Source organism: Coptis chinensis, chromosome 6, assembly GCF_015680905.1.
Source record: "Coptis chinensis isolate HL-2020 chromosome 6, ASM1568090v1, whole genome shotgun sequence".
NCBI lineage: Eukaryota > Viridiplantae > Streptophyta > Magnoliopsida > Ranunculales > Ranunculaceae > Coptis > Coptis chinensis.
The window spans coordinates 100000519-100013657 of record NC_141461.1 but is presented as its reverse complement, the minus strand read 5'-3'; the positions used below and the strand labels follow the sequence as shown (position 1 = coordinate 100013657).

Below are 13139 nucleotides of genomic sequence, written 5' to 3'. Positions count from 1 at the left end.
CCAGATCCAAGATATACCTTCTTTTCATGGAATCGACCATCTGCAATGATCAAGACTAGCTGTTGCAGAGGGCTCTTGCCAGAAGAAAGACGTGAATTCGTCGCTGCAGCATCTAGCATCTTGTTCAGATACAGCAATAGATCTAGCACCGGCTCATCTTCTATGGAATTCTCTTGCTCAAATGTCAAACCCGATATCATCTGTTCCAAAAAACATCAAATAAGGCGCTACATATCATTTGAGAATTTAAAGTGCAAAAGTATTACGGTTGGAAAAAAGAGCTTCCTAGACATAAAACACCTGGTTTTGGAGCAGTCAGAATTCCAACAAGTTCAAAATCACGAATTATGGTTCTACAAATTTTTCCCTTTTCTGGTAGCGGGGGGTTTGTATATCGAAAGCTTAGAAAAATGGGGTCATGTCTAATAGGCCAGAGTTTTGGGTGCGGGTTGTGTGTGTGGGGGGCTGCTATATATATCTAGAAATCTCAAAATAAAAGCTATTATATGATTCTTTTTCTATCAGCGTCAGGTATGTTCTATATGTCCCGATAGAAACCAACAACTCCTATTCCTTATTGATTTTAAATTTTATGAACAAGGATTGGCAGCACTCACTTTCAGTCCAGCTTCTCCAGTAAACTGCTGATCGAAATCATGCAGTAATCTTATGTTCCCTTTCTTTCCAAAGCTTGCGACAGCCAATTGCCCCACTTCCAGTTGAGACATAGCACGACAGACAGTGACCAAAGCTTCAATCGCAACATTCTGACAATGGCTTTCTGACATACTTCTCGAATCATCTATAGCAACTACAACTTGGTAGTCACGTTTATTGGGACGAGTGCGTCTCAGCCATATCTTATCTCTCATGTAACCGCTGGCTATATATGAAGGTACCTGATGAGAAACAAATGAAGGTTAAGAACAATGCACAGTACATAAACACATAGATACCATAGGCAACTGCAAATAATTGTGAAAATACTTAAGAGTACGATAACATTTAGGGTTCTTTACCTTCTTCATGTTGATTCGTTTGCCAGTCTTATAATCTCCTTCCAAACCTCTAGCCAGGGTGGGCTCCATGACCAGACGTAGCTGCTCAGCCAACTCCTGTGACAGCCTTGTTGTAATTTGCTCATACCTTCTCCAGAGTGTGGTTGCATCAACTTCGATATTACCAGATATCTCAAGGTCCTCGGCTTTCCCCAGCTCCTCATTATTCATGGTGAGGTCACTAAGTTGCAACATCTCTTCATCCTTTTTTATTGAGACCATATTCTTTGATGTCGTTTCTGGATCATCATCTGCACCACTCCTACCATCTTCAAGCGCTCCATTCAGTGGTACCTCATCCCTGAGGCCCGAGTTACACATTTGCGCATCCAGTTTGTCCATAAGAGTACTGTGACTCCTGGTAGATAGCAGTTCTGATTCTTTCTTCTGAACTTCCTTCTTAGTGAAGTCTCCTTTCTGTTCTGTAAGACTTTCATCACCATCTGGGTTGCAACCCTTTATATTCCTGTCAATCTGGTCGGAAGTTGCAGGCCCCAGAGCCTGAGAAGTTCCTTTTTCCAATTCTGGAACATATCCATATTCATCTGCGTCACCTTCCTCCATATCATCAGGAGCATCTGTTCTAAGTTCCTCTGCATCAACGGATAGTTTGACCCTTTCCTTCCATTCTTGCAATGCATCCCCAACACTCCTGTGAGGGTTTGGATAAGCCCTCTCCACAGAAGAGTTATCCTGTTGCGGTGATTGAGCTTTTTGTTCATCCGCACAGAGCTGTTCACCCTTGGTAGAGTCTGGCATCGTCAATTCAGTCTCAGGGATGCTACCAGAAGGTAACCCCATCGACGGAGCAATACCATCTTCCATGTGCTCACTATTGGACCATTGTGGCTTTGGTGCTATAGATCTTGATTCTGACGTTTGTGCATCAGATTTAGGCTGCATCCCAGAAACTGCAGAAGGCGCAGTATTCCCAGGGAAGTTAGGCTCTCCCAGTTCAAACGTATTTTGACTTGGAGCCCACAAATCCATCTCTGCAACTTCGTGATCCTTCTCTGGATCACAACTCTCAGAATCTCCATCTACTTGCTCAGATTCCGTCTGCTTTGCTTCTTCATCTAGTTGATTGGTCTTTCCATCATCATCACTTGCATTATTGTTCTCGGCATTTTCCTCTTCCATAGTAGCAGTGCTTTCTTGTTCTTCTAAGGTATCAGAACCTTCAATGTCTTCCATGTTAGCATCTTCTTCAAGTCCTTGCCTTTGGTCATCTATCTGTATTCCTGTAGGATCAGCATATGCTGCCTCTTTGTCAAGCTCCATGTCATTCACATTCTCATCAGGGTCAGAATCATTCTCATCTCCATCTCTTGTGTTATCTTTGTCAGGCTCATCTGCATTAAGCTCTCCAGATTCACCCAAACTATTAGCATCATCTTCCTTTGCCCTAAGTTCCCTAGAGCTAGAATCCTTATCTCTGACAGATGGTCCTTCCTCATACCTTTCTGTTGTGGTATCAGGATTTCCTTCGTCATCCTTGTTCCAAAGTTTTTCATCAACTACCTCATTGTTCTCCCCAGTACTTCCCATTGCGGATTCAATTTTCTCATCCTCAATGTCTTCATTGTCATCATCTCCAGAGTCCTCACTTACACTAAGTATGTCTGCAGCAAAGTCCTGATCCATCTCTATTCCCTTGTCATTCTTACTTGGGGCCTCATTTGACGTATCTTGTTCATCAGAAGGCTGCAGCACAAAGGAAACCCATCAAATCATAATTTGCGTTCATTTACAGTTTAGGTAAGAAAAAGGATGATCAAATAACAGAATGATAACGTGCTCAAGGTTCACTGACACAGTACCTTCTCAGAACACCCAACAAGTTGATCTTCATTTTCAATTTGATCACTCACATCATTCACACCAGCACCCTCCCCCATACCCGTTCCACTTGCGTCTTGAGACATATCACCACCAGTGTCATCTGTTTGGTCTTCGGTGGAAGCACCAAATCCTTTAGAATACAATGAAACAAACACATTTGCAAGCATGTGTGTCATTTCTGCTACCTGGAAATGAAGATATGAAAAAATTATGAAAATTAAAAATAAAAATAGAACAATCTAAGAGCAACTTACTTTTTTGTGCATGGTTATGAATTCGAGTAGAAAACCATCCCCCAAGGTCAGTAAAGGATTTACTAACAAATGAAGATGATTCAGACATGTCTGTATTTGATTATCTACATTAGAGATTCTCTTCCCGGCATTGTCTATTAGGTGGACCTGTTAAGAGAATTTTCAATTTTATGAGGATCTATGATAAGTGAAAGAGTGAACCAAAATCATTCCATAGCCTTATGCTACAAAAGATCAATAGAAGAAAGGTTCATACAGCAGTCGTGATCGTTTCACCAAGTTGTTTGTGTATACAGTCCAACTTCATATTCGCTCGATATGATCCCACTAGAACTTTCCACTGATTAATATTTTCTGACAATGAGTCTTCACAATGAGTAAGACCATTAGTCAATGATCCAAATTTCTCATACGCAACCCTAATCAGAACCAAAGTTTCATTGAAAGAGCTAGCAAATTTAGCTTCACAATCAGAAGATTTATCTGAAGATGCATCATTGTCAGGTACACTGATATCTTGGATTGGCTCCAGAAAAGAGCAGAATTCTTGCATTGTCGCCTTCCCCTGCGAATGTTGTGAAGGTAAACACTAACTTAATTTAGTTTGTTTTAGATTTTCAAACCGGCTTTGTTAAGGAATTCAACATCAAGAATCCAGACCCATGAGAGTAGAAAATGAGATATGAAAATATAATCACATTTTCACCAGATTCATAAAGATTGTGAATAAGCCCAGAGCATGCAAAATCGAACTAACATGTACCTTGTTGAGAAGGTCTAGAAAATGTCCAATCAGCGGCTCTTTCACTGATCTTTTATCAACATCATGCTTGGTGAAAGCTTGGATATTCTCCTCAAGTTCACTTAACACTACAAAGTTCTGCATAACTAATTGCTCCATCGGCTTCGAAACTATAAAGGGCAGTGAGAAGGCTTCTGGTGTTGTCAAAATTTTGTTACCACCGAGAAGATATTGATCTAGTAACTCCTGTAATACAATTTCAAGTTAAGAGCCAAAAACTGAGAACCAAAAGTCAAAGATACCTTTGTTCATGAAGAGATGCTCACCTTAGACTTTCGAATATTTGGAAGAAGTTTCTCAATGCAAGCAAGAACCTCGTTAGCTTCAAACTTAACACTTTGGCAAGTGTTTAAATGGGTAACTTCAACTTTCCTCAGAAACAAAGATGTTTCATGTGATAAGGCATAGAGGCTGTCGAACAGTTTCTGAAAGTGGAGGAAGCAAATAAGAAATCACTATCTCAGGGACCTCATAACAAACAATGTAATTCAACAAACATCTTAAAAGAGATTCCCAAGTGAAAAGTCACCTTTTGCTTCCACATGCACTTACGCGTGGCATGCTGTTTAAGTGATACCAAGCTCTCAGCAGTAGTAACATGGTCAGTAAACGAGGGATTTGTATGGAAATCATTTAACGAATTTAAAGAACCCCTTAAGTTTTGTATATCCTCAGAAAGCTTATATGCGACGGATCGCTGCTCTTGTTGTATTATGATTAGATGTTCTAGGAAAGAGACTGATCTGGTAACCTACATAAAGCATAAAAATAAATTAGTGTGACAAAATGAAAACTTCAATAACAACAATATTCTTTCTACAGATAAGTAGGATCTGTAGTACCTGATCAAGACTGATATCTTTGTGAAAATTTAGGCATATTTTCCGCAGGAGGTGCACCATAGCCATGCTACTGTAGTAGAAGTGATTTGCAGCTATCCAGCATGAATCAAAGTTGTTAGGAAGGGGCTTCAGGGACTGGCTATTACAAGTGGCATCAACTATACTACAGTTCCCATTTGGTGGCACCAGCAAGTGCTGCATATTGTATGACGGCTGAAGAAACCAGCTAGTTGGTTGGTTGGATCCGTGTGCATCCTATAGGTGAACATTTAACCATCAGACCAAACATCAAGAACCATAATTGTATAAATCATGACATCCATATGTATGTCAAGTGTTTATTGTAATCTTTAAAATATATTAATATATCAACTTTTATTGATGAAAAACAAGAATATTAATAAATAAATAAAAACCGAAGAAACATAGCACATTCTGTACAAATACCTCAGAACTCATAGATCTGTGCCTTGACAACCCACAGCTTTCTAAAAGCTTTAAAAGGTCAGAAAGAGCTCTTCGTTTTCCAAAATTCTTCTTTTCTATCTCCCAGAGATCAGCACACTCAGTTACCCTTCGGAAAATCTTCTCAATTGAGAACCATAACTTACTCCATTCCTCAGAGTACATAAGGCATGTAGACTGAGAACTTAAGGATAGGCGGATGAAACCTTCAGTGTCTGTGGAAGCAGTAAATTAGAATATTTGAACTGTATTCAGAGATAGGAGAGGGGAGATAAACAGGAGGGAAAACATATTCGAAAAAACGTTCAACCTTCAGCATCCTTTAAGGATAGGTATGGAAGGCCCATCAGAGATACCCTTGTAGCGCACCAGTGTTCCAGAGCAAAAACAACTTTCTTTCTCCACTCAGTATACCATATTAATCTAGTCCAAAAATGTAACAAGTCAGACCAAAATACCAATCTTTTAGACACTTGATTGATATATGTATAAAAAGAACTTGTTTGCGGATAAAAAATTTCACCTTTCCTCATCACTAAATAGCTTCAGATCAACTGAAAACTGTGAAACAATTGACCTTTCAAAAGCTTCACTGGAAAGTTTTTTCCCAAACACAGATTGACCTTTAATCCTTTTTTCTGCCTCTTGGTTAAGAATAAACATTACTGGTTGTTGCAGCACATCCTGTATAGAGAAGTATGAAAAAATTTCAGAAAAGAATTTCAGATACACCCAATAAAAAGATCAAATAGCAAGAAGATAAAGAACAGATTTTGGAGGACAATACGAGTAGATGTCGAGAGAGAAAAAAAGAACTTTTTATCAGTAACACTAATTTCAATGATGGACCCAAGTACACTGTGAGCAAGAGGCTGATATACATTTCTCTATCCTTTAGCTGGCTAGCATATCAATACATCACTATCAGACCCCAAAGACATAACAAACTACAAAACCATACTTGTATTAATCATAATGACCAAAAACGGTACGAATATAATAGCTCTATTTTAATATTGATAGTATAAGAATCAGTATCGGTTCCAGATCTGCTATACAAAAGAATGACTTAAAAAAGAAAATTGGTGTAAATAAAGATCAAATCAGACCCATACCAAAAAAGAGCGACCCATTGGCACTAAATATAAGAACAGTGAATGATCCTAACTAATGAAAGACCCAAAACATGACTGTCATAGTGTCCACATGCAAGAAGTTACACTAAAGAAAAAAGGACACTGGTTTAGTTAACGCATAGGAAAGCTCTTTTGTTACAAAAATTCCTGGCCTCAGAAACAAAATAATAGTTCACGAAAAATGAAATACAAAAAATGACATGTTGAAGAGATAAATGCAATGGATAAAACTTCCACACAAAAAAAATGCAATCTTATTACATTGAATTTCTGAATATGCTTTCTAAGCTTTTGACGAGAGCTTTTGGAGGTCTCCAAGGACAAGTAATTATCACGACGCTCCCAACGATATAGCTTCACAACTTCTCTCAAATCTGCTGATACATTTCTTTTGATAGCTTCTATTTGCTGCGAAACTCTGTGATACAGAACAAGTTAGCAAAGATGACTTAACATAGGATTTTCAATCAACGTTATGGGGAACTTACACAGGCAAGAATTGTACATAGTAGCCGAAAACATTATATAAGATCTTCTCCACACTCTTTAACTTCGCCACATTCTCCATCTCCTCAATCTTCTCCACATTTTTAATGAGACCATGACTGCAGAAATGAATAAAAATTGTGATAAGCCACTTATTAGACTTTCTTCACCACAGCCAGATCATTTACCATTTTCTTTTTAATCTCATTAAAATGGCAAAAAACTAAACAAGTATGAAGGTAACAATTTTATAAGCAAGCGCAACTTGACCTCAAATAAGTTGTAACCTTACAAACATATCCCAATTACATATGCCGGCTACAAATTTTACACCACTAAATAATGAACAAGCACATGCACAATCAAAAAGTCTCTGACTTCCTCCACCAACTTATGGAACACCCTGCCGTGTTGCTCAAATTTCCTCAAGTAGGTATTGTGAGAGTTCTACGTGAGTCATTAGACAGGTGCCCCCTAGGTCGTGGGGGGCCACGACCGGGGTTTTTTTGAGGTTTTCCATATTGAAAACCGACTATTTTCCTATATGATAAGTGTAAGAGAAGGCCAAAACTAATAAAGCGGTACTCTCTCTTTTTTTCTTTTTTTTTGTTTCTCTTTTCTCTCTAAACTTTCTTCTTCATTAGCAATAATATAATTAAACTGCTCTCTTTCTCCATAAAATCCGCTACGCCACATCTATTGCGATTGTTTCTTTTTATTTCTTTTATCGATATATGATAGCTCACTGATATTAGCTGGAAAGTCAGAACTAATCTCCAACTACCAAAGCCCAGAAACATCTATTACTATTATAAAATAAACTTTCCATTGAGGCGGTAACTACTAGGAATGGAGATCGCAATAAGCCATTGATATGAATAACTAGAAAATATCATCTTTAAAGATCCAGCCCATATCAGGTGTCGAGATTGAGATTACTTATCTTCAGGACTTCAAACTTTCACCAACCAAAGTGGGACAGAAAAATCCTGAATTTACAAACTTGTTTCCAACCAAGAATTACATGAACAAGATAAAATAGTTACAGGGACTATATAAGTCTTGGGGCCTCTCCACATAACCAATTGGTTTTAAGTTGGATGCTTAAATTTCACATGGCATTAGAGCGGGTTATTTCTCTGGCCCAAAGGGCCCATTCACTTCAGGTCACCCATTTAAAAAATGTCCACGTGTTAGGCTCAAAATTCAGCACACTTGAAGGGGGGTGTTGAAAACTATAATACCATATCGGGTTTTAAGCCACGCACAAAAATATATAATTCTTGGGGCCTCTCTACTTATCACCAATTGGTTTTAAGTTGGATGCCCAAATTTCACAATACAAAATCAGCCCTGTACTCTTAAGTCCATTGAACAGAGGGCAAAATATACTTAAGGGCCTCAACTTGAATATGAGCACATAAATAATCCATAACTAATGTGTAAAAGGTATGACCTGAATGAAGGTAACTTTGTCTAATTAGATAAAATCCGAACTGATTGTATCATACCAAGTAAAAACGACGGTAGGAACCATGAAAATTACCATGAATAAAGTTTCAAGCCAGTATTGATCTGCCCATGAAAAGCAACAAGAAGTTGAAGGCGTTTCTTGAATTCTCCAACAGAGGAGGTTTGCATAAATTCCTCCAGGCTGCAAATTTTTAGCAGTGTGAATTTAAACAGATATTAACATATTACCTACAACCAAATTAATTTCAAAAAGATTATCGTGCCTCTGGATCGTAGATTGATCATCTCCAGAGACGTCAGCAGTTTTCCCACGATAGAGCACAGAGTACAGAGGAAACCACAGCTGCAGTGTTCAGCGTAAAATAGCAGGATTAGCAATTACTTTACACGTACAATGCATGTACTGCTTAAATGTTAAAAAGTAATGGCAAACCCTCGTTGTCCGATAAGAGATTTCCAATATAAAACATTTTATCTGTATGTGAATACAAGCAACTCAAATGACTTTTGTTGAGTTACCAAGCAATATTACAAAACAACCCTAGCAGTAACATTTGGAAAAATAAACATATTTTCTGGAGAGCCCCTAAGTTTGGTTGAGAGAGAGAACAATCTGCATTCAATTTTTACAGAGAAAACTGAAAAAGGGAATTGTCGGTGGGCCACCGTGATTTACCTTCCCAGAATTAACTTCATACTGTTCCTGAACTCCATCAAGCAAAGCGGGCCAAGACTCGAGCTCCATCTTTTGCCATGTGAAAACAAGGTTAAGAATTGGCTGCATCTGACCTGTAAACAACAAATTAGTACATTAGTAGAAATACTGCAAACCAATGCCAATTTTCTTAAGGGGAATAACTAACCAGAAACAGATAATTTTGGAGCATTTTCTTCCAGTTGATGAGCTTTGTTAAGTAAAAATTGAAGAGCAGAAAGAACCTTCACAAAAGAAATAAAAATGTAAGGAACAGCTGTAGCATAGACAAGATCAATCTCTACAAGTATCCTCGTCATATGTATCTGAGAAATTTATTGAAGCAGTAGCCAGAAGAAAACTGGGATCTGGCACTAAACTCACTACCTTCGGCAGAGGCGTAGTCAACGGAATAGCTAACAGCATCTTGATTATATCCAAAACTTTCTGGAGGCCCGGATGATCAGGCCACTCAATCAAAAGAAAGAGAAGCCGCTGCTGAATGGTGATAAGTGGATTTACCATTTTAGCCATCACAGGAGCATTTGAATCCTGTAAAGGAAGAAGCATATCATAAATTTTCTGCGACAGAAAATCAAGATGCAAAGCAAATCCTAAGTAACGTGGATAACCTTATAAATATTGTAGATCCGAGCTGGGTGATGCATTTGTCCAAACTTTTCTTCATATCCCAAGCATAGAGAGAGTAAGTGTTCAGGCACAATCTTAGCATCCAGGCTACACGGTAGTAAAGCTGGAAGGGCTGGCAATAGAAAGACAACAGTGTAAGACCATTGCACAATATAGTATTGATTTATAGAACTAGTTCAAAAGAAGAATTCACCTTTGACCATTACCAAACCCAATCTATAAGATTCGATGAAGGAAAACAGATTTTCTGCGTCAGAGATCTGATTGAAACCGGACAAAAATAGAATAAGATATTAGCAGCTGCCAAAGTCGCGTGAGAAAAGAAACAAACATATAATTTCCCAACTACCAATGTAGACCCGACATGATAATCCCTGGGATTAGTACATCATCAATTTGTGGATTGCCTCCATAGATGTGTGTAAAAAAATTCTCAAAGGGGTGATGGGGAGTGCATTAACATTGCCGACACCATGTTGTATTTAAAATGTGGTGATATTTTGTGATATATTTGGTTATTTGACTAATGAGAATTTCTACACCAACAAAGGATCCAAGTGGGCAAATTGTTCTTTTTCATTTTGACAGTTACAACTTCATTCCTTTCACCCCAAAATGCTCCTTTCCCGTTGAAGGTGATTTTCATCCCAATCCCTTGGCCGCCAAACCTCCCAAGGATTGCACAGTAGGAAATTGCGCCACAAACTATCAACGTCAAAAGAATTTCTACAAGTTTTGGAGACAATCTAAGTATCCACCAACATCAGAGAGGCAATTGTCGATGGATATTTTGAATCTTTTTTATGGAAAATTTCAAACAGAGGTGCAGTGGGAAGATTTCACAAATTCACATGATATAATTGCACAACCGTGCAACTCTCCTCCCCAGTATCTAAAATATAACCGCAGGAACACTTCCCGCATCGAATCAAACACGACCTTCGTTTTACCCACAGAAAAAAACGAAGGAACAGGAAGATCGGTTTCGAGAGTAAGACATGCACAGAAGGAATGGAGAGAAAAAAAAAAACTTACATTTTCAACTACATTAGGGGAGCCAAAGATCTGGTTGTGAATGTGCACCATGCTGTTTAAAATGGAATCTTGAATGAGGCCCCATTCTTCCTCTAGATTCTCAAGTTCCTTCGGAGCAACCTTCAAGATTTAAATTTTTAAGATCTAACCTAAATATACAACCAAAATACAGACATAAACATATACATATAGAAAGATAGATTACCCATGCAGTACATTCATCCTCTCCCATAATCTCTTGCCATTCCACAGACAAACTATCAACAGAAAAAGAATCTCTGAGAGTTGATACATCAACTTCCAAAATGTCTTCTATCTTGAAGGCACGAGTCTTAAATTTGAAACTCCGTGCTTCATCGGCTTCCTTGGCTTTACTTTGCACTTTCATACTCATCCAAAGGCCAGCAAACCGGTCAAATATTTCATTTAGGAGCTGATTCAACAAACAATATTATAGTACAAGAACCTCTTAAAGTCTTAATAGAATGAAGTTGCAAAGTCCACAACAGGTGTACTGGGAAACAAAATCTTACCATGTAAGTTTCATCTCCAATGATTAGCGAATTCACCACAGATTGTCTAATGCGCGCAAGAAAATTATGATCAAGAGTAGCATGTAATTGCAGAACAGATACCTATTGATCATGAGAAATGTTTTGTTCAGAGTACTTCATAATCTGCATATGAAACTCCAGAAGACTTAAACATATAGAAATGTGTATCAATATATGTCAGCATGTAGGCATGCATGTGTTTATCTATGGGCTAACTGGTAGTCGGCCTGAGTAAACAGAAAAAAACATGACAGCATGTATAAAATCTTGTACCAAACTAAATGGAACTCCAGGGACCTTAAGACTTAGGAGTTAGGAGTGTACTTGCAGTGGAACAAAAACAAATAGCGTGTTACAAACCGTTTTATCAGAAGAACTGTCTCTTGAAACAGTGCAAAGTTTTTTAAGAATATTTCTATCCATTGCCAAAATGTCTGCGGAAACATCTTGACCAGAGTGAAAAAAAACAGACAACAAGTTGCTGGCTTCATTGGTACTCGACTGAACTTCAAAACCTCTAGGGAATTGCATAAATGCATGAATTGTTTCCTGCCACATTAACACGAGTCATAAACTTTGAAGGAATAGTTGTTGAGAAAAAAAAAAAAAAAAAATAAAGCTTGGTCTGCTACCAGAATTGATTCAGTATTGCCTTCTTCCAACTTAGCCAAAAATGATTTTTGCAAAGCACTTGATACAATTAAAGATAAACCCAATTTCATTTCATACACCGCAACTTGAACTGGTTGAACTATATCAGCATATGCAGCATACTCATCCGATAATCTATTAATAAAGCTGGTCGCAGTCTCCTAAAAGACCAGAGAAACAAAAATTAATACGAAAAAGAAAACAGTCAGATAACTAGATCTCAAACAATATTGACTATAATCACTCATGAGAACGAATTCTACATAAGCAAAAGACCAAATGCACAGCTGTGTTGATTGAGAATCATTACCTGCCAGTTAATTGCTTTCCTTATCATTTGTGGTGTACTCATGCTTGTCACATTCTTTGTCAGTTCGGTAATAGAGGTAGTCAGTTCTACAAAATCAGCACACTCAGACTTCAACCTCGTAAACTTGGATGCATCATGACGGAAGACCACCTGCCATTATTTTCATAATGTGATTAAAGCACAAATGAAGTGACTTGAACTGACTAAATCATCTTTACAATATCAAAAGCTATAACTTTGAACCAAGAGTGTCAAAATCATTATAGCAAGAGCAACAACATTAAATCTCTTATATCTGTTAAAAAGAACAGGACAAAGTCTTGCAACCTTTCTTTGGAGTCTCCTCCGTTCTTCTTCCATCTTTTCCAGTAAATGTTGCTTTTGCTTCACCATATCATCGCTTGAGCTCCTCCCAACCAATTCCTCACACTCTTGACGCACCTGTAAGAATCCAAAATGGCAACAATTTTAAACTAAAATAACTGAGTATCAATGGAGTAAAATTTCTAGTAGGAGGATTCAAACAAAGATTGATGAGTTAACTACAGATATGGAAATCCTATCTTGTAACTACAACTTATTTGTGTGATTGATGGTAGAGAAGCAGCTTAATAACAATAAGGGGGTGTACGAGGGTTGTCCATCTGACAATTTGGTTGTTGTCGTGCTATTGGTACCACCATGGTAATCAAAAGTTGGAGTTTTGACTTTTCTTCAATTGTTTTTGGTTTTCTTTATTTTAGTTGCTGTAACTGTTTTTACCTTTCTTCTATTTTTTCTTCTTCAGGGATACCAGGGCACTAGGTCTGATCTGAGTGGCGTAAGCTGCTTTGTGTAGGTGTAATGTAGTATCTCCATTTTATCAATATAATATCTTTCATCGATA

General features: G+C 37.9%; 1 protein-coding gene across 1 annotated transcript in view; it reads right to left on the bottom strand.

Annotated features, from left to right (window-relative positions):
- Window positions 1-13139, bottom strand: part of LOC147496129 (midasin-like protein) — a 42344-nt gene that overhangs the window by 928 nt on the left and 28277 nt on the right. Inside the window, exons 45-73 of the mRNA XM_086564909.1 lie at window positions 12581-12694; window positions 12254-12403; window positions 11925-12104; window positions 11653-11841; window positions 11272-11373; window positions 10944-11171; window positions 10739-10858; window positions 9897-9963; window positions 9685-9815; window positions 9440-9604; window positions 9222-9297; window positions 9035-9147; window positions 8622-8701; window positions 8432-8539; window positions 6888-7004; window positions 6661-6817; window positions 5787-5947; window positions 5574-5686; window positions 5246-5478; window positions 4799-5053; window positions 4486-4707; window positions 4223-4381; window positions 3918-4142; window positions 3411-3719; window positions 3155-3301; window positions 2879-3085; window positions 1020-2762; window positions 618-899; window positions 18-200 (exon numbers count right to left, since the gene is read on the bottom strand). Of these exons, the coding sequence (XP_086421035.1) occupies window positions 18-200; window positions 618-899; window positions 1020-2762; window positions 2879-3085; window positions 3155-3301; window positions 3411-3719; window positions 3918-4142; window positions 4223-4381; window positions 4486-4707; window positions 4799-5053; window positions 5246-5478; window positions 5574-5686; window positions 5787-5947; window positions 6661-6817; window positions 6888-7004; window positions 8432-8539; window positions 8622-8701; window positions 9035-9147; window positions 9222-9297; window positions 9440-9604; window positions 9685-9815; window positions 9897-9963; window positions 10739-10858; window positions 10944-11171; window positions 11272-11373; window positions 11653-11841; window positions 11925-12104; window positions 12254-12403; window positions 12581-12694 (6336 nt within the window). The remainder of the gene's footprint in view (window positions 1-17; window positions 201-617; window positions 900-1019; window positions 2763-2878; window positions 3086-3154; window positions 3302-3410; window positions 3720-3917; window positions 4143-4222; window positions 4382-4485; window positions 4708-4798; window positions 5054-5245; window positions 5479-5573; window positions 5687-5786; window positions 5948-6660; window positions 6818-6887; window positions 7005-8431; window positions 8540-8621; window positions 8702-9034; window positions 9148-9221; window positions 9298-9439; window positions 9605-9684; window positions 9816-9896; window positions 9964-10738; window positions 10859-10943; window positions 11172-11271; window positions 11374-11652; window positions 11842-11924; window positions 12105-12253; window positions 12404-12580; window positions 12695-13139) is intronic.